The sequence below is a fragment of the Haliaeetus leucocephalus genome, unplaced genomic scaffold (genome assembly GCF_000737465.1).
Source record: "Haliaeetus leucocephalus isolate CR32 unplaced genomic scaffold, Haliaeetus_leucocephalus-4.0 Scaffold190, whole genome shotgun sequence".
In the NCBI taxonomy this organism is placed as follows: Eukaryota; Metazoa; Chordata; class Aves; order Accipitriformes; family Accipitridae; genus Haliaeetus; species Haliaeetus leucocephalus.
In genome coordinates, this window is record NW_010972626.1 from 186,619 (window position 1) to 208,223 (window position 21,605).

At 46.1% G+C, this 21,605-nt stretch overlaps 1 protein-coding gene across 1 annotated transcript in view; it reads right to left on the reverse strand.

The window, feature by feature from the left end:
- CAMTA1 (calmodulin binding transcription activator 1) overlaps positions 1–21,605 on the reverse strand; it is a 321,555-nt gene that overhangs the window by 17,695 nt on the left and 282,255 nt on the right. The window contains exons 13-23 of the mRNA XM_010565346.1: positions 10,846–10,985; positions 10,373–10,569; positions 9,951–10,029; positions 8,784–9,099; positions 7,872–8,395; positions 6,492–6,679; positions 5,827–6,073; positions 5,296–5,367; positions 4,290–4,310; positions 841–1,034; positions 579–653 (exon numbers count right to left, since the gene is read on the reverse strand). Of these exons, the coding sequence (XP_010563648.1) occupies positions 579–653; positions 841–1,034; positions 4,290–4,310; positions 5,296–5,367; positions 5,827–6,073; positions 6,492–6,679; positions 7,872–8,395; positions 8,784–9,099; positions 9,951–10,029; positions 10,373–10,569; positions 10,846–10,985 (2,053 nt within the window). The remainder of the gene's footprint in view (positions 1–578; positions 654–840; positions 1,035–4,289; positions 4,311–5,295; positions 5,368–5,826; positions 6,074–6,491; positions 6,680–7,871; positions 8,396–8,783; positions 9,100–9,950; positions 10,030–10,372; positions 10,570–10,845; positions 10,986–21,605) is intronic.

Consider the following 21,605-nt stretch of genomic DNA (forward strand, 5'->3'; position numbering starts at 1 on the left):
TCTATGTCTGTACTCCCAGCTTACTGAGGTATGTGTGGAGTGGCTGATGTGAACTAACTTGTCCGCTGCTCTGTTGGCACATTCCACCTATCCACATTAAAAAGATCCCGTATTTGATGAGAGTTTACCAAAGGAACCTGTGACCAAACTAAAGGCATTTCCAGCATACACCAGATCGTCACATTTTGCACTTTCCCACGTACCATGAATGCTTTGTGCAGCACTTACAAGCTGCAGCTATGATTAAGTAAGCTTTTTTCAGACTTCCTCAAGTCCAACTTTTAAAGTCATGTGCCTTGCTTTGCTCAAAGCTTCCTTATTCTGTGTCTGCCCAACACAACCTGGGCTGCTTCACCATATCAGCAATGGAGCTGAACATGATTCTCTTTCAGCAATAGTCCTAAGTTAGGGATTTCATTTTTGGCAGCATAACTTGGAAGCAGTTGGGCTTCGTTATTTGATTAAAAGATCTGTAGTGAGCCGATCCTATTACCCTTTACATTGCACTCATCAGTGACATTGCTGAATATTGTTGCATTGCTCTAATAAAGGGCAGATACCAAAAGATAGCGTCATACCTGTGGCGGCAGCGTCGTAAAAACCGCATTATCTTGCGAGCAGCTTGATCCTGCTTCTTGGTAAGCAGACTGCTTCTAAATGCAAAAAAACCCAACAGTGAGGTGTAGGCAAAACTGAGGAGAATACTACTAAATGCAAGCATAGTTATCCTATGAACCACCGTCCTTTTCCCACCAGCCTTTGTAAACTACAGCACAGCCCTGATGAGTGTAAAAACAACATGTAAAGATCATGGTAGCATCTAACATCCCAACAGCTCACCTGAGTTTCTGTTGTACAATGGTGGCTGCCCGACGGTTTTGCCTCCTCTTCCCACATTCTTTGTAGCTGCGATAGTACTGCTGGATCAGCATCGCAGCTCGTCGGCTCTGCTGGAATTTTTTCTGCTCATAATAACTTCGGAATTTGCTCTGGATAAGAATGGCAGCTTGCGTCATCTTTTTATAAAGTGCATACTACAAGAGAAACAAAGAGAAGCTGAGGCATTACAATAAAACCAGCAAGAAGCAGGTTCCTACAGAAAGACTCTTGTGCCACTTAAGACACAATGAGAAGCAAATGAGTATCTACTCGTTGATCATGAACTGTATGAGAAAAAGGTGACAGCAAACTAGAACAACTGTGAGATTAGGTGCAGAACCTAGTCTGCATTAAGAAAGCAACTACTTGTTTTGCTGCCCCTGGAACAGTTTGATGGGATTCAAAGAATCATAGAACAGTTTGGGTTGGAAGGGACCTTTTAAAGGTCGTCTAGTCCAACCCCCCTGCAACGAGCAGGGACACCTTCAACTAGATCAGGTTGCTCAGAGCCCTGTCCAACCTGACCTTGAATGTTTCCAGGGATGGAGCATTGACCACCTCTCTGGGCAATCTGTGCCAGCGCTTCACCACCCTCATCGTAAAAAATTTCTTCCTTAATATCTAGTCTAAATCTACCCTCTTTTTAGTTTAAAACCATTAACCCTTGTCTTATTGCAATAGGCCCTGCTAGAAGTTTGTCCCCATCATTCTTATAAGCCCCCTTTAAGTACTGGAAGGCTGCAGTAAGGTCTCCCCGGAGCCTTCTCTTCTCCAGGCTGAACAACTTCAGCTCTCACAGTCTTTCCTCACAGGAGAGGTGTACCATCCCTCTGAGGTTTTATTTAATACCTAGCTAGCAGAGGCTCTACACGTACATGCTGATGACCAGATCCAGCCATCCTATACTTATGAACAACTGGAGCTGATCCTGAGTTGTGTTTACACTGCTTCATATTTGTATTGCAGTACGTCTGCGTAAGAGATAAACCAATCGATTACACTTAGAGGAATTGTTTCCCTTGCATACAGAAATCTCATTACAAAGTACAGGATGCTCATTTCTGTGCAGCCATTGTTTGTAAAGACTCAGAGCAACAGCAGCAAAATATGCCCAACTAAGTGATTGTAAGGATAAAGCAGTGTGAATGACTATTCCAAAATGCTAACAAATTAACTACAACCAAAATACACTTTTTTGTGTCTTCATTTAAAAATATCTTTTAAACAAATTACTTTTGTAAGAACCAAATTTGCTGTTCACAAGGGTATTCCACCTTCCTAGGACTAATAACTTTTAAACAGCTCGCTTCTTGTTTCCATGCCATAGCACAATACTGCAAAAGTTTTGATTGCTCATATATCCATTTAAATCCAAGCATTTCAAATGGAGTAACATGTGATTCTAACTTAAAAAAAAAAAAACAAAACCAAAACCAAACAAAACCCCAAACCCGGAACAGTTAATTAAGCAAGTCTAATACTGAGCCTAAGTCACAGGCAAAACTAAATCTCATTAGAAGTCTGTAGCAAGCATCCACTGAACTTGCAAATTTACATGAGCAGTCACACACATCCAAAACTCCGTCTAGCACTGTATTATTTCTAGCCCCATGATTCCAAATAAAGCAGGCACAAACTCTTAAAAAGAAAGATCTTTATTCTACATGCTTTTCCTTTTAAAGCATGCAAGTAGATGGCTGCTTAAGAGAAACCATATGCATTCATGCATATTTTTAAAAGTCCTTTTTAAGATAGAGATGTAGAATAATGTATAGAAGTTGCACTCATACCTCTGAACTAACACTAGGACAGAGGTTTTCAGTGTTTACTGATCTTATTTGGAAAGTTTTAACACTTCAAAACTTATGTGTCTCTTGTTCCTGGATATTTTATCAGCTATGACTTCTGCTTACTTTATCAGACAGATAAGACAGAAACAGCAGCCACTGCCCTGTATAGGGTAATGTCCTAACATATCTCAGTGGAGCTTCCTGTCTTTTGGGGGAAAAAAAAAACAACCAAAAAACCAAAAAGCAAACAAACAATGCCCCCCAACATCACCCCAAAGCAAAAAACCCCTCCAATATCATCACAGACCACCATTTACCAAATTTCACTTTTTGGAATTGAAGCAGTCATTAGGTGCAGTTGTATTTTGCCATTATTTATTTCCATTGGGTTTTTTGTTTTGTTTTCTTTTTTCTTTTCAACATTTTTAATTAAATGGATCAGATCGTGGTTTTAAATTAGCTATTTTAAATAAGTCCACTCACGGGCTCGTCATGGTTTTCCTTCAAATTTGTAGCCCAGATGGGACTTCTGTGGCTGAGTTACAAACCCCTGAATAGAAGGGTTCAAATAGGAAACTGTGATGTAAGCTATGACTGTTCAAATTCAGTCATAAGCCTGCGCTGATCCTGCCAATACAGTAACATAATAGAGGAGTAAGGCGTGTGAAAGAGAAAATAGCAGTCACTGGATAGACCCCAATAAGTTTGCATTCAACTCTAAGACCCACTTAGCTGATTAGCTGCTCCCTCTCCTCCTCCTCTTTTCCCTTCAGCTGGGAAGAGGATAAACAGAGAAGTCCCCTGAACTCCATGAAGCGGTAAGCCTCAGCTAAGTACAGTGCCCCGGAAAGCTCAGCTCACTTGCGCTGATACAACAGTACTTTGATACAAAACCATGGTGCAGGAGGAAGCTGTGGATGGAAAATTACCCCAAGGACACATTCTCTCCCAGAAGAGCGTGCCTTGCCTCCTGTGTAGCTCTGAGAAAAGCTCAGCGGATTCTAGCATCTGATGAGAGCAAGACGTTGCACAGCTGGGAAATCCATCTTTACAGGAGAACAATTATTGGCCATGAACAATTTAAGACTGGCATCAACAGTTGTGCCTCCAGTGTGAGCAGCAACACACGTGAGATGGTGGTCTTAGGCGTTCAGGGCACAGGTATTTCAAAGATGAATGTTCAAAACACTTTGGCAGGCAGAACGCAGAGGACCTTGGCTGCCTGGGTGGGATAAATGTTCTCCTGCGCTCCCCAAATGCCAAGGCAAAGATCACCGAATGACGGCTAATCAGCAGCAACAGAGGAAAGCTTGTCCTCCAGAAACTGGCTTCAAAACCTTCCTCACACCTCAGCCCATCACTGCTTAAATGAGTACCTGTAGAAGCAGGAGACTTTTTTTTTTTTCCCAGTTGTACTCCTACATTGATATGCTGTGGCACAGCAGCCCCTACATATCTCCCATAAGGATTAGTTGTCAGTGATTTCTCAGCCACAGATATTTATTAGTGGATACGATTAAAACATTTCTCTAAATGCCAGGTTCTCCTGGTTTATATTGAATGTGAAAGTTAGTGACCCATGGGGAATTTTTTCCAAAACAGTGTTTGTATTTGTATTACCTTCAAGGCTATCCAAGTAAGCTTAGGGAGAAACAGAAAAATACACAGTTAATGTTAGTTCTGCAAATAAAGAATGAAAAAATAAACCCAAACCATCTTCTTTCAAAAAGAAGCGAGTCCAGGATCCAAGACAAAGCAGTTTGTCAAGCAGTTTTTGAAAGGAACTAAGCTTCCCTATTACAGGAAGCATCACTCCAGAATGACAGCCATGTGACAGGTTGAATGTGAATCATGATGCAGTGACCTAACACTAAAAAGGCTTCCCAAACAAATGTTTTTGAAGGTTGCAAAAGAGCACAGGCACCTTGCCTTTCTCTTTACGTAACATGCCGCCAGGCATCAGACAGCTTGAGTCTAGCAGGGTATAGTGAAGAGGGATGTGGGGCTCTAGCCCCTACAAAAAACCCCCCAAACAACAAACCCAAACCCAACCCAACCAAAGAGGAAAAAGAAAAAGTATCTTCTTTTTCTGGGGTTGAGAACTCAGCCTAAAAGCATGTCTCCAGCTAGATCTGGAGAAAAGTCTCAGTCCTGGAACAACTCGCATCAAGCTAAAACACGTGACTTCGTGACTTCCCATAGTTTAAAAGTTTAGCATGTGCAAAATAAAAGAACCTATTTTTCATCTTTGCCTTTACCAAAGGCAAAACCAACTTCAATTTCACAATGAAATTTGGCAAGCAACTAGTCAGAGAATAGTCTCACCAGGCTATAGCATGCATGAAGGCCAATACGGAATACATCATTGCCAATATGAAAAACATCATTGCCCTCTATCTCATAGCAAAAATGCAGGTATCATCACAAACAAAATGCTTTCAAGGATTCCCTCCAAAATTAAGATTCAGGACATGAATTTTCTTCCCTTTTCAATTTTGCCTTAGCAGGGTATTTCCTTACTGCGTGCTGAAAAGCATACAAGAGCAACAGCGGGATAATTCCCATTACAAAGGGCTGTGTTCATGGCACTTACGTGTGTGTCATAAAATTTCACTTCCTTGATTACCTGTTTGTATTTTCGGTAGCAACGCTGAATAACAGCAGCAGCCACCTCTTGCTGTTCCCGGAGAGGACGACCCTATGTGGAGAAGGAAAGAAGCAATAAGATGATGTCAAGTGGCTCACAGCAGCTTGCAGGGCACCTACTTCTATAAATCTCTCCTATCAGTGCCACCTGGTCCGATTCAGGTCTAGGCATTGCCTGGAGGTGTCTCTACTGTCAATTCACGTAAGGGACAAACCCTCAAAATTGATCTTTACACCAAACAGGCAACTAACGAGAACCTCTGGGGTATATTTTGAGGATATGCTTTGTGAGTGTTGCTCTGGCACAGAAGGCATGCTATAGCATGGCATGCTCTCTCCAGTACGGTAGGTGCTGGGTAAACATCAACAAGCAAATGCTAGAAGCATTGAAAAGGTTATGACAGAAACTGTAGTTTTGTCCCAGGAGTGGGTATTACCCACATTTTGTTTTGTAACAAATTATACTCTCTCACACCTAACAAGGAAGACATTGGATGTTTTGACCACGTACCTTGTATTTCCTGAACACTGTCTGGACGAGTTTGGCAGCTTCATAGAGTTCTCTCTGCTCATGATCAGACAGAGTTAACTGTGCAAACTCATTTTCTACCTTCTCGCTGGTGGATGCACTCAGAAATTCAGACCAATCTGCTGCCGAGGGAAGGCTGGGTTTCTCAAAAGCTATTTCACTGATTGGTGAGCCTGCAGGGCTCAAGCTGGTGTTCGAAGAAGGGGTCAGGGGTTCACTATACAGACTTCTGAAATACCAATCACAGTAGCAATTATTGGCTCACAGAGCACCTGGGCTGGCATCACAGATAAGGACTACAACATTTCCGAGTTCAAGGCAGAAGCTCATGCTCCCCTCCCTCTCTCCAAGCAACATCCCACATTCCTGAGCCTGCCTGTACTGCCTTGCACAGACTTGGCACTGGAAGAGAAGTCACAAGTCAGACCTTGTGGCCACTTCCCCCTCCTGCTGCATGCACTCCCATTCTTCCATGAATTTGTAGCTGTGCTGGCAACGATATGTTTGATCACAAGAGTGTGGCTGGGCTTGGAACACCAGCATTGAGTCCCACTGAGAAAGAGCACCTGCAGGCTAAAGAATCAGTGCATGCTGCCCAGCATACAGACCACTCAAAAACCCAGAGCAACTTCACAGCTCTTACTGACCTTATCTGTGCAGCACTCGGCAGATGATCGACATCAGCAAGGTAACTGGCCAGCCAGCTCATTGTGGTGCTCATGGCAACACTGTCCGTTCTCTCCACCAGTGGCGACTCCATTGGCACAAAATTCTCCCGCTTGATCCTGTCAGGCGTAGCTTCGATAATGTGCTCCGCAAGTGTCATCATGTTCACCTGGGAAGGGGGAGAGGAGAGCAAACTTTTGCTGCCTGGTAGCAGGAGCCTTGTGCTTGCATGCTACAGCCCAGCTTTAGACAGACTGCCCCATTTTCCCCGAACTTGTGGTAGCTGGAGTCTACCATTTGTCTCAGCATTGGAGAGAAAGTAATTAGCCAAAGCTCATTTGCTTTTCTGTCTCTTCTAACAAAGCACTGCAGGGTTTCATATTCCCCAGACCTCTTTTTCATTGAGTGTACGGGGAGCCTAAGAGATCTGGTGAAAGGTTTATGTCATCTGACCTTTGCTGTCCGCTACTGACAGCTGTCATTACTATCTTGTTTCCAAAGGAAAGGTGATCTTGCCACTCTTCCATCGAGGTGTGCAGTAGAGCACGACAAGACAATAAAGGCACATCAAGAGAAGTTAAAACCCTTGGGACCACAGCTTTGTCAGGAATCCTTCTGACTCATGTCCCCCCTGCCTGCCAAGGTTCACAGGAATTTTTAATACAAAGAACAGAAAACAGTTCTTGTTTTGCAAACATTTGCTTCATCCATGTTATGCCAGCAAGATTAGAACATTTAGAGATGTCAAGGCAGTGCATGTAGGTTGTGTTCCCATTACTCTTTGCTCAGAAGACCAAGCGCAGTATCTTTCTCCCAGTGACTACTTCTCATTTGTCTGTCCTGCTACTCTTGTGTTTTTATCTCCTCTATTCCATACCTGGTGGGATTTTTTCTTCCCCAAACCCACTCTCTCTCCCCTTCTCCGCCCTTACCTCCTTGCCCTTTAAAGTGCAGTGGCTTCGCCTGCAACCACAGCACTGCCACTCTCGGACCACCTTGTCTTTGTAGGGACGGCTTCCCAGTTCCCAAAGAACTATGGGGTCACCTTAGTCTCATTTACTGATGTGACCTGGAGGCTCTGCTTTTTCCTTTTTCCGTGCAAAATTGCACGCAATTTTGTGCATTCTGTACAGAATTGTATGCCAGCGCATGACCCTAAATGCTAACCATTAGCCTTTGCATCCGGGTTGAAAAGATACCCTTTGAAACTGGAAGAAAGTATACATTCAGCATATGACCACCTCCTTTCACCCAGTTCAGAGTCTCTGGAGGCCTCCACAGAAGTTTCTCACAGTTAGGCTCCTGTGTGCAGCCACCATGTGCTCTGAGACTGCTGATCTTGGTGCTATGGGTGTGCTTACCTGCAAGTCATCCATGTGGTGTAAGCAGTCCTCATCCCCTGCACTGTCCCTATAGGACAAGAGCTCTGCATCCACCATCTCCCTGTCAGCCATCATCAGCACGTTCATCTGCTCTCGCTGGCGTAGCCGATGGGCTACAGTGTCCTTCCCCAGCGCAGCCCCCTTCTGGCTCCCTGCCACCTGCACTGCAGACACACCAATATAAATGTCTTTTGGGTTCCATTTGATGCCTGCTTGGCTGCCAGAACCCCGGTACCCAGTAACTTCTGGGATGTGCTGGGAGAGCTCCCGGCCATAGTCCCTTATCCCTTCACTGGGGCTGATTGTCTCAGTGGCAGATTGCTTGGAGTTGGAGTTCTGCTTCCTGATGCTCGGCTGTTCCAGGCTGAGTGCAGTGGAAAGCAGTTTCTCTTGCCGGGCTTGAAAATATTCAGGGCTCAGCTTATGTTTTTTGGGTGCAGGGTAATCTTTCTGAGTCTCACTACTGTAGTAACTGGAAGGTTCTGATCTTGGTCGTCTCAGCTCTGGAAATAAACAGATCAATGGTCAAAACGAAACGTGTAACTCATGATCGCTGTAGGAACTATGACAGCTTCTGCCATGCAGCTGCAGGCAGAAGTTTGTGCCATGCTCTAGGACACCCGACAGTATGTGCAAAGGGAGTAACTATCACCCAGGGAGGATACTACCTCCACCACTCTTAAGATATACATGCCTTTCTAAAGCAGGCATTCACTCCTCTTCCCAATACTTATGCAAGTGCGTGGAGCACATGACAGAGCCCTCACAAGAAGAATGAAGTATGGACAGCGGGGCTACAGGTGGGATCTGCTGCCCAGGTGAGGTCCTTGCCCCCAGGTTTTCACAGGTCAAATGTCAGCAAAGCAGTGCATGCCCTCGAGGTTGTTTTACCTGTGTTTGTACTGGAAATCACAGTGACTCCCTTCTGAGGCTCCTGAGGGGCAATAAGCTCACTGTGCCACTGGGACACCCAGTTCTCTGTGTTGGAGTCTGTGCTCGAGGGGCACTGAATCCTGGGGTTTTGCCCAAGCTGAGTTTGCTCATCTCGCTGTAGCTGCTCCAAGCACTCCGCCAACTTCACGTGGCCCCGAGACCGGGCGATGGCCAGTGGCAATCTCCCAAGGGAGTCAGGAATAGAGATGGCGCGGCGGTCCCACTTGTACAGCACAACGGCTGCATCCATGTGGCCCAGGGCGCATGCCCACATCTGAAAAAGAAAAGACAATTGACCCATTGGGTGACCTGCCTTTTCCTTCCTTTCTTGCTAACGCAGTGGAGTCTGGTCCTCAGCTCAGGGAGAAACGACTCTGATAAGCAAAACCACAACATGCTTCTACCCCAACAACTGGCTTTTATAAATGTCCTATCCTGACAAAGGCCATTACAGAGGATTATATGCATGCTGTTCTCTCCTGTGACAGAGAAACCTCCACCTGCCAAATGAAGCTGACAGTCTGATGCTTTCTTATTTAGCAATAAACGTTTTTTTTGGGTTTGGCCCTTTTTTTTTTTTTTTTTGTTGACACCGGCATCACTGCAGAGACGGAACAGCTTCATATGCAAAGGAATCTCTGAGATCAGAAACACTCAGACAGGACCAAAGGTTGGGAACAATAAAATCAACACTCTGCTGTTGTAAACTGGCACTTCTGGTTCCACCCACTTTGGCTTTTTGCTTGTCTAAGTTTTTACTCATGATTTCATGATTCCAATGACCAAGATATTGCAATGACTTCACAATCTCTACAGTCAACCAGTGAAAGAGAAGGCGCGTTAAGTCCCTTCCCAAGCACGATAGTGGAGACTAGATTTTGGGTAAACCACAAACCAGAACCACCTGTCTGTCCCCTTTCCTCATGTTACTCAAGGACAAGGTTTTTTCTGTGTGGTCTCTCTCAACAAAATGCCAGGAAGTCGACAGTGCTGTCTCTTACCATTTACACAGCAAGGACACACAAGAAACTCTTCAGAGTGTGAAACACATTAGGGAAGTAACACATCAGGAAGAACTCTAGAGGGTCCTCAAACTCTCTCAGAAGTTTCAGTCTCTGCTCTTACCAGAGGAGTGCAGGAGAAATGATCCACGTTCAAAGGGTCAACTTCCAGCTCCAGATCGATGCTGTCTGCATGTTTGGTGCTGCACAGGAAACAATAGAACAAATGATGCTCTGTAGCCAGGTTAGGATCATTGCCTAAATGCACAGCTTTACCCAGTGCACCCTACCACAAAGAAGTGGCCAAGCACATGCCCATGACACACATATTTACTACAGATGGTGCCCCCACCAGAGACTTTAAGAACATGATACATCCAGTGATTGGACTTGCTCTCTCAAGAGACAGGTCCTGTCAGATCAGGGGACAAGTTCAGGGACTTGGCTGTTTCTAAGGGACAACCAGAAATCTGGAGCAAGCAGAGCTTACATATGCGTCTGCCATGCCTGTACTGACACCCAAGAGTCCAACAGGCTGGGTCTTACCGCCATTTGATGAGGGTCTGGATCAGCGTAGCATAGCCCTGGGCAGCGGCTAGGTGGAGCAGTGTCATTCCTCGGAAAGTCTTTGAATGGATCAAGTGTTTGGACTTTGCCCAGCAAGCACGACTCATCATCTTCTCGCACACCACCACCACGCGGCTCTCAAAGCAGCTGCCCAGTGTCCCAGTCCCAGAAACGCACTGAAACACCACACACATCCCGGTTTAACCACTGAGGGGAGCTGCAACCTGCCCTGAGCAGGCAGCCTTCCACTTCTAGAAGCACTGAGACAGTGGCAAGTGAGAGTGAAAGCCAACTGCTGTTAAAGACACCCACAAACCAGACATGTTGTTTAGGGGAAAACTATAATCCTTTCCACTCCACTCCCCACCCCCACCCCCAAAAACCCCCAAACAAACCCAAACTCTGGTAAGAAAGCATAACGCTGCCCTGTCTGGACACATCAGGGTTCATACCTGCACCTGCGTTCCTCCATTCCCACTCCCATTGCTCCCGCCTCCTACTCCTTGTTTGTGCTGCTGGGAGCCTGTCATTTCAGCCATTCTCCTCTCCATCTGCTCAAGTCGCTCCAATATTGACATCCTGAACTGGTTATCTAGGTTGGAGAAAGCCAGAATAAGGATATTTCCATGGAAAGAAAGCTCAGGTTTTGGTAGCCTACTGCAGGAAGCCACAAAGAGCTATCCTGGAAGTCACACAGGAGATTTGCTCTGCTTTGCAATGCACAGGGACACTTGCCCTGCAGCATCCCAGCCCTTCAAGTTCCTGCAGCAGCCCTTTGACTGCAATTCCAGAGAACTTCCTTAAAGAACACAGACAGAAAAATGAAAAACACAGGCAGAAGATGGATCCCTTCCCTTGTGATTCTAGCAGTATCCACACAATAAAGGACTGAGGTAATGCAACTTCTTTGAAAACACAAGTAAACCCTAAGCAAATATAACCATTCAGACAGCGTTTCAGTAGGACCATATCTTGTCAAAATACTCTCCATTTTGGAGTCAATCCCCCTACTATACAAAAGTCCTGAATTCAGCTTGGCTTGCCTCCTGAAATCATGCAGTAACGGTACCTGGAGGAAAAACAGTCCTCTGCTTCCTTCTGTGCTTAGAAAAAGGAGCCTTTAAAAAGGCACTTGCTCCTTCCTTGACAGGCTCCCTTTCTTGGAAAACAGGTTCAGCCCAGTGCCAGAAACAGAACTGCCAGAAATCACAGAGTAGGGGCACTGATAATCCAGTAACATCATTCTGAAAAGCTTTACAACTCTTGAGCCCTCTGGTCCCTGCAGAAGTCTAAAGGCTGTTATTAGTTATTCTGTCCTCCTTGCACTGTAACCTAGCGCTATGATACAGCTACTAATGCTTGAATAGTGGAGCAGGGAGATTTAGATAGGTTAATAGGACATTGCTAAACCTGATGCTGCAAAGATCAACTCAAGCAATCTTTTTGTGTTTAGGGTCAGTCAGTGCAGCTCGAGCAGCTGCAAACACAGAGGGCTCCTTCTGTCTTGTGACCCATAAGGGAGAATCTTCATGCAGCTCATGTGGAGCTGGGCAGGATAATTTTGTGCATAGGGAACATTTAATGAATCTTGCTATCATGCTAACAGTGTATATAATAAACTGTGGGGAAAAGACAACCCTCATCCTGCGTGGTTTCATGCATCCGTGGAGACGATGCGGTGGTGCAGAGCACCGATAACCCCAGAACAAAGCCCACTGACAGTAACAGGAATCTGTGCATCAAAATGAACAAGCTGTGATCAAGTTTTAAAAGAGAAAGTCTTCTCCGAGTGACCCGGTTACATGCAGAGTCCTCCCTGGAAGGCTGTGGGAGTACTTGTATACTACACTCTGCAAGGGGCAACTCTCACTAGAGGGTATTAGAGAGATACAGATCTCTCTGCTGTACTGCCCTGAAGACTATATTGCAGACTATTAATAAGAGACAGCTCAGGTCCGCTGGCTAATGACATCCCCTTCTGCCTAAGAGGCTGCTGTGGTTTGACAGTAAACAAGAGCTCTGCTCCCTTCTGGTCAGCACCAAGGGGTTGTAATGCGGCATCCCACCCTGGTTGCTCAAGAGCCACGGACAAAGGAGTGCGGCCAGCACACCCTCTCCAACCTCCTTTCAGAGGTGAGCTCGCTATGGTCTTTTCTCGCCTAGTCCAAAACGCTATTACTTATTATTAGTGCCTTATTAATAATTCAGTTGACCTGCTAATTGCAAAGCCTCTGGGAAAGTGACTGACAGTTACATGAGGAAAGATTTGTAACAGATGCAGTCTCAGGGCCCTGTCTCCAAACTGTGGTCAGCACACAGCAGCAACACAAGTCGTGTTTTCCCAGCCCGTCTTTGTTGCGGGAGTGCTGCAGTGTGCTGCAGTGCAGTCCATGTCGCTGTCTCCTCCTTCCCCATTGCCAGGCGGAGCACGTACGCTGCAGAGACTGACAGAGACCTGGCACCACTGAGCCATCCCCTCTCACCGCAGGCCTGTGCCAAACAGAGCTACTACAACTCAGGCACCAGGAAAAGCGGCTGCGTTCGCCACGCAGGTTAACAGCTCCATTCTGCACATTTAAGGCCACTCTCTCCAGTTGGGTGGCCAGCACTCGCATTTTATTAGAGCTAAGAGTAGCAACACACGCCAGGTATTGTATCTGAGTCTTCAACCGTGTATAGGCAAAAGTAGCATCTTTTTAAAAGAAGAAATTTGGCTTGAACTGGTGTTATAGAACAACAAGCCCAGGGCTGCAAGATACTGGGCATTTGCTCCTGCCCATTTAGCATCAAAAGAGAGTAATTATTCTGTACAGCCAGAAACAGCAGGAGAAAATGATTCCAGTGAGATGAAGAAGTACACTGTGCAGATTACTATTCCCCGCTCCCTCCTTTTTTTTTTCTCCAAGCTGAAACCATTGTGGAACAGAAATGGAGGGCCCCACATTTGTGTCTGTTTTCCAGGCTCTTCTCCCTAGGCTCTGTGATCTCTAATGAGTGAAGCCTCCACCTTTCTTGATACCGAGCTAAAGACACTGAACACTTCCTGGTACTTCTCATCAGAGGACTGAAGTTACTAAAGGGACATCTGTCACCACCAGTGTCCCCAGATGGGCACACTAAACCAAAGAAAAGTAGAGAACTTTTCTATGAAACAGAATTTGAAACAGCATCTAGTGCTCCCACGTACTCCTATTCAGACACCCAGACAGTGCTACCGGGAAATATTTAGGGCAGGACAACCTCATTTTGGGTAGCAGAGGGCATCTGTTTGACTCAACAGGAGTCTGAAGGACAGACATTATAAACTCATCAGAGTCTTAAGCCTGTAACCTTCAGCATCGTACCAAGACAATGGTGTTTTTCATACATGGTCATAAATCGCTGCTCAGTCTGCAGGCAGGCAAGAAATATGCCACTATTAGTAAAATGGGAAGTGGAAACAAACATTCTGGAGCGCCAGCACAGAGCAAAGGGAGGCCCTTCCACACCTAGCAGAGACTGCCGGCACTTACCCAGCAGTAGAGTGCACCCTTGGATTAGAAAAGTCCAGGCAGCAAATAAGGTAAGTGGGGCAGTAGTGCATGGAAAGTATCTCCATGCCGCCCATTTTCCAGGTGATTAAACCTGCTACCTAAGCAGCCTGAACAAAGCCACAACTGATGGCAATTTCAAAATTATTTATGTGTAGTGTTTCCATAATAAATTCCGTGGTATCAAGTACGCCAAGGTGTCCCCTTCAAAAGCAACTGGTCACTTGAAGCATGTACACTGCACTAGTCTACCAAAAAAAAAAAAAAAAAAAAAAAAAAGAGGTGGGGGAGAGTGAGCAAGAACAGGAAAGGGAAGGCAGCAACTAGCTCTGCTGCAAGAGTTGGTACATCCTTAACAAAACAAGACAAGGACACCTGAGCACAGAGGAACAGCCAAAGGGAAGGACACCTTCCCTCAAGGTTCCTTCTGGACTCAGCAATGAGACAAAAGGCTCCTCTTCTTCCACAGGGAGGCCTGGACGCATGCTGGATTGATGGCATTTGGACCACAGTCAGCACAGTTCACGCACCATTAAGAAGCCAACAGATGCCTTGCCCAGGCAGCACCAGCAACAACACATGTCACTGTTTGTGTGGAAGATCCCTGGGTCATTCAACCCCCTAAACAGCCCATTTCCTTCCTTCCTTGCTTGGGGCAGCGCCAGGGAACCTGCTTGCTTTCAGTTAGGCTCCCCAAAGTAAATCACATACAAATACCGATTCCTACACACTCTCCTCTTGCTGCGCTTTTGCAGCATCTCTCAGTATAACTGTCCACAGGCAGGTGAACTTCTAAACTATTTTACCAGCCTGCACTGGTCCTACCCCGTTAAAATTAAGTTACAAAGAATAAAGATGATCTCGTACCTTGAAAACTTAGATTTTGCAGGGGCCTAATTAAAGGGTAAATCTTTAAGTGACCTCCTAGGAATCAATATTCTGTAAGTCCCAAGTTTGCCAGTTTGTATCAAAATATTATCACTTCTGTATTCTCAGTAACAAGACTTGGCCAGCTTCATCTCTAAGGACAACAGCATCATGTTGAAAATAAAAGTACAACTTGTAACCACAGAAACTGACATGAAAATATCCTTCCTTTATATAGTCCTGGGTTCAACAGGGTCAAAACCAAAGTCAGCTTCACATACCATGAGTCATATGCAATACACCCAGTTTGTCTTTAAAACCGACGCATCTGTATCTATGTTAGCAGCCTATATAGAAGGATGACTACTACAGCTGTGTAAAAGTTAGACGAACTAGACAGAAAGAAAACCTCTGACATTTTGGGAATCAAAGGGTTGCTTTTGTATGTGTGTGTGTGTGTTATGTACTGAACATAACTGAGGTCTGAAACAAGATTCTCCAGCTCAACCATAAAGGTATCAGATGATGCCACAACACATTTTCTTTCAAGCACTGTGCTCCATTGCAAAAGAAAACCATGCCTTCTGGTAAAGAAAACATGACCAAACCTGACCCAGTTCTGCTGACTCGCAACGCGTTTTCCTGCGAGAACCCTAACTGCCAAAAAAGCACTGTCAGCAAAGCCTGAACGCCACAAACAGGATGAAAATGAAGTGCAAATGAAAAAAAGACAAGCTGTCTGGTATTATGTGACTTACCTTGCAATAATTAAGGGATGGGCTATAAAAGCCATAGGGCTGAATGTTACAGGTATCACTCTAAGAGAAGTTCAAGACCCTTTATCCCTCGTTATTTCTTCTTTGGCTAGTCACACTCTTTTCTGTCTTGCTCACTTAGGGGTTTGTGTAGAGCCACTTGCTTAGCAGGCAATGAAGTTACAGGAACACAGTTTCCACATTCCTGTCTCATATTCAACAGAAGATCTCACGACAAGTATCTATCTCACAGTGCACTGAAGACAAGAGCTCAACAGCATACAAACTGTTGTCAAAATAAGCTTTTCTACTGCTGCATTATACAGGAAATCTGAACAGCTCCAGCTCAGCACAAGGAGATGCCTTGCACTGGGAGCACCCTAACTCTTTCCAAAGGCCGCAAAGATGCATGTGGATACAAATGTATACACATATTTAAGGTTCAACCCCAGGACTCTGCTTTTGATGTTAAAATTTCAGATTTTTTTGTGAGCCAAAAAATTAAGGCTTGCAAATTTTTCCATTTCTTGAGTTTCTCCATTACGTATTGTGCTGCTTTTGGCTGGGATAGAGTTAATTTTCTTCATAGTAGCTGGTATCAGGCTATGTTTTGGATTTGTGCTGAAACAGCCTTGTTAACACAGGGATGTGTTATCGCTGAGCAGTGCTTACACATAGTCAAGGGCTGTTCTGCTTCTCACCCCACCAGCAAGGAGGCTGGGGGGGCACAAGAAGTTGGGAGGGGACACAGCTGGGACAGCTGACCCCAACTGACCCAAGGGATATCCCAGACCATAGGACATCATGCTCAGTATGTAAAGCTGGGTGAAGAAGGAGGAAGGGGGGACGTTCAGAGTGATGGCGTTCGCCTTCCCGAGCAACCGCTACATGTGCTGGAGCCCTGCTTTCCTGGAGATGGCTGGACACCTGCCTGCCCATGGGGAGTGGTGAATGAATTCCTTGTTTTGCTTTGCTTGCATGCGTGGCTTTTGCTTTGCCTATTAAACTGCCTTTATCTCAACCCACAAGGTTTGTCACTGTTACCCTTCTGATTTCTCTCCCCCATCCCACTGTGAGGGAGGTAAGTGGCTGCATGGGGCTTGGCTGCTGGCTGGGGTTAAACCACGACACATATAAATCTGAGGAAAATGTTACAATATTCTTTAAGAAACCACAGAGAAGGTTTCTGAAGATGTTCTTTAAGGCTGCCTCCATTGAAGGTAATGAAAACGACCGCATTTGTGCATCTCCAAGACACCTCTCACAGAAAACATTCTGAATACTGTATCTTTTCTGGAAATTATTATTCTTCAACAATAAAAACGTAACATCAAAATTACTTTTCACCATTATTCCTTAGCATAACAGGAAGAGGTGGTGACTTTAGGCCCTAAGGGCCTTTTTTGTGAACAGACCGAGTCCCAGCAAGGCAGGACAACCTGCTCTCACAGAGCTTTTCCACCAGCAGCTGCCTTCACCTGATGGGAGTCCTGAAGCTTTCAGGATCTGATACAGCTACATGTGTCCACTCGCTCATGCTTCACCCCTCTTGCCCTGCACCTTCTGTGAAACTCTGCAAGCCCCAAGCATGCCCCTGGGTCACGCGTTAATTTAGGGATCTGTTCCATCACACACAAAGCCATTTTCACTTCTGTTGTCCTCAGTCCTTCATAGGGGAGTGAGAAGCTATCCCACGGATTCAAAACCAAGCTGAGGAAACGCAGCAAAACTACTCATGGTGGTATTTTTTTGCAGGGTCCGGTCCTCCTGAGAAAACCAGTTGTTCCGGTGTCATGTCATGGCTGGGCTGCTTCACAGCACTGGCAGCCTGAGGGGAGCCTGACTGTCCCAGCAGGGAGAGACTGGAAAGAGCTGCTTGGTCAGATTTTGACCCCTACTAAGAAATTGGTTTGCCTCTTGTACTCATTTCCCTAAAACATGAACCATCATTTGAGTGCAGAACGAGCTTCTTTTTAATTGGTACTCAGAGGGAGCCTACTACTGATTACAGTAACAATAGCAAGTTATGGACAAGACATACCTAAAGATGCAAAACTGTTCTGGTACGAGTCTTTTAAGGATGCATAGTTAATTACATCAGTTAGCAGTTTACAGAGCTACAGTGTGTACAGTTGCACACTTACGCCCAGCAGACAAGCTTTCACCTGAGACTGCAGAAGCACCTGCCTTGTGAAGCCTGCTAACAGCTTGTGACCCCTCCTGACTGCATGTACCCTGTATTAAAAGGGAAACTAAAACACAGCACTTACAAACTTTGTACAAGTGTTTTCCATGCGAGGAGGCAGCAGGGCTGCTACCAGAAAGATTTGCGATTACGCACCGAGTGGGACAGTTCCTGCAGAACTACCAAAAGACACCCTACCACTCCCTCATTCAGCCATGTCATCCTACCAGCAGGAGACAAGACACTCGAGACTTTAGTAACAGTAAGGGTGGAGTCCCCATCCTAAATGGTGTAGAAAACCAAGGACCACACCTGGGGGAAACGCCTGCGCTGCAGAGCTTAGTCACAAGTGCAACGCTTCACCTGCCCCCCTGCGATAGCCCACTCCTCTGCACAGCCCTCCCCATCTTCTAACCCAAAGATCTCTTTCAAAGACACTGTATTTATTATTTCTCTTTTTGAGCTATGCAAGCAGTGTTCCAATGGGTGGGCACTGGCTCAAGCCGTTGGCTCCTGCTCACGCTTTATTATAAAATGTAGTAAAGCCACACGTTAGCTGACATCGAGTCTCAAATCTTGCACTTTCTTTGTGTGCTACCCGAAACACCACTATGGTCCAGGTATGGAGCGAAGAGGATACCAACATACAGCAGTGAGTGGCAAGACCTCCTTTGCTTGACAAGCCAAGTTTAAGCAATTAGCATAGAGAGCTGCTTTTCTCATCTCTGCACACCGCTTTACTGGACAAGTACAGATCCAAAAGCATCTCCTCTTCCGTCCTTTTGCCAAGCGAGCTTCAACCAGCAAGCAAGCTTCAACCAGCAAGCAACTGTCTGTACTACTCACAACATGGCAGTGCAGCCAGAACTGTTAGAGGAAGCACTGCTTTGCAGTGATGAAAAATAAATCAGCAGTTCTTAGCAGTGAGCAGTGTCTATACTACCTGTGGTGTTTTTTTTGGTTTTTTTTTTTTTTTTACACTCTCACCTGGAGATCTGTTTTTTTTCACCACACTGCACAACCTAAATGACAGACAGTGTTTGACTGGAAGGGCTAAAGGATGAGGTCGCATGATCTCCTGCACATTCCACCAGGGCAGTATCTGTCCAGGATGTAATTATTTCCCTGCAGACTTTTAACCACTGAACTAACGGTGCTGTGCGAGATCTGCATCTGCACGTGTTCCCAAGTACAGTGCTTAAATACTCAGGAGGTAAGAAGCCACTCCAAAGGCACCGGCTTCTCAGCACATGCAGTTTCTTTAGCTGCAGTTTCTGTGTTACAACCTTCACCGTGTGAACACACGCAGGCTGAATTTAACAAGTGCGATAGCTGAGCGCTGTAAAAAAAAAATGCAGCGCAAAGACATTTGTCTGTTTCGCAGGGCAAGTCAGACACGCCATATTCTCTCATCCAGTGCAAGCTGTGGGTGGGGATGGAAGCAGTCTAAGGACACATCACTTCTCCGAGTGCCACTGCTCTGTTCCTATTTCACAAATCATCTGTCACTTGCCCGTAAAATCTTACTCAATTCTTCTATACAGCAAAAATTATGAACACCTTCCATGTCGCAGTATCAATTTGATCTGGTTTAGTACTTATTTCTGAGGTGTCATCATTGCAGGAACATGTATTTCTGAAATGAAATTGCAGCAGCATCTTCGATGCGCCTTACAAAAAGCTCTGTTTAGCAGTGAGCTATTACAGGTCATGGTCTCTACCAGCAAATGAAAGCACTTAAAATTTTACTTAATATTCCAAGACAAATGCGTATCTGTGCTAGTGAGGCAGGTCAGTTCCAGGCCTTTTGATTAGTGAGAAATGTCACAACTACTGAGGCACAAGATGAGGAAAACACTGTATTTACACTCTGAACCTAAGCGACAGCTGAAGAAGGTCCGTTCTTTCACAGAAGAAATAAACACTACTGGGCATGGGCAGGAATAACGAAGTAATCCAGACCTGCACATGCAGGCATTGTCATTGATTTTAAACCATTTATCCATCCACCAGGGCAAGACTTCTCACTGGCAACACTTTCCCCATAGCTCTTCCAAGACTGTACAACTTCAGCTATTGCTCCCATGCCATCTGGGACTACCCCGTCCCCCTCTATCGTCCTCAGCAGCCAGTGCTCCCTCAAAAGATGGTACTTGCCCCTACTTTTCTTTATCATGCTATTACTAGAGAAGAGGAGAAGGGGGGTGGCTCAGGCTGACTTTTTCCCCAAGTGGCAGTCTCTATACCAACAGCAATAAAGCACTTGCTGCCTTTTTTTTTTTTTTTTCCTCCTTTCCAGGTTTCTCTTCCCCAGAGCTTAAGCATGGCAAGGTTTTCACGCTATCCAGGAACAGCTACTGCAGCAAACCAGGGAAGGTTTTAGAGATGCCATGTGGACTTGGTGTATTTTATAGGTAGGGCAGACTGCTAAAGATGTCACTTCTTGCGCTATTTAGTAATTTGTATAAAAACAGTTGCCTGCCTAAGGCCACTCTCTGCATCTCAGGTCAGAAATTGACTGTACTTTCCCTTGGGTGCCAACACTATAAAAGACGTTGTGCTTTTAGAGGTATGCAAAGAACGCCAGCCTAGGAGACACGCTGCCTGCTGTTCACCTGCACAGTGCTACCCACTGCTCATGGAGACTCCCTCCCTCCAAGGGTTACATGCTAAAGGAGCTATAAACAGGAAAAAAAAGCACCTCCTGGGGCACTACGCAGTATCTGTGCTATGGTACTGTAAGTATGGTAAAAATTCTGACCCAAGTCTTCTCTCATAAAAACTGCAAACTCAAGAAACAAAACAGTCACCCAGAAGTCACCAGACTGATGAGCAGAATGATACAAAATGATTGCTGTTTGCTGCAAAAGTAGATGAACAGGAACTGCTACAAGCTACAAGGCTGTTAAACACCAGGTCAGCAAAAGAGACCGAGATCGCCTTCACTGGAAGCTTTCAAAAAGTCAAACATCAGTCATGTTTACCCCATCTCTAAACTGGGAGTGGCCTACACTGTCTTCTGAATTCCTCTTCCTAGTGCTACTCTTTTTGATGAGGTGCCCTGCAAAACAAGTTTTGCAATCACCTGGCACGGAGCAGGCATGTGCTTCAAGCATCCCTAAACTCCTCAGGGAAGGTTTGGGCTACTGACCTCATCCCACGCTGTACCAACTCAGAACGTGAGATTGCGAGCTAGAGGTGTTAGGAGGTAATCTGTCCTTCTGCGTGCGTGATGCTACAGTAAAAGCGCTGTCCCAACCCTGAGCCGGCGTCCTAACATCGCCCTGGAAGGGCTGGGGACCGACAAGGGGGGGGGGGGAGAGTAGATGGAAACGCGACCGTGTCCCACAGCTGGGGGCACGGGGAGAAGGAGGGGGAGGAACAGCGAGCTTAAAAAGGCGCGCGTTCACGTTGTAAGTACAGCGGAGCGAGGGACAAGACAGAAGCATGCAGATGTAGACCCCAACAAATACTGCTCGACGCGTCATCCTGCAATACTTACTGGAAGCAGTGCTTTGCCGCATCCGCACATCCACCTGCACGGGGCGGGGGTCCTGGACCCCTCCGCAGTACCTCTACCTGCTTCCAGGTAAATAAACAGACAACATCTGGCACCAGAGCGCTGACCCGGGAGTCTACAAAGGCGTCAGCGGAGGCTCCGGCCAGCATCTGGCGCAGCCCCCGCAGCCGGGGCGGACGGAGCGGGCTCCCCCGCAGACCCGGCCGGCGTCTTCGGCATCCTCGCAGCCCGCCGCAGCTCCTCCGGCTCACCGCAGCGCGGGCGCCAGCCTCGGCCGTCGGCCCGCCCCGCACCTCTGCGACCGCGGATGCCCGGGCTCGCTAGCGCCGGCCGGCGTACCCCGGGAGCGGGGCAG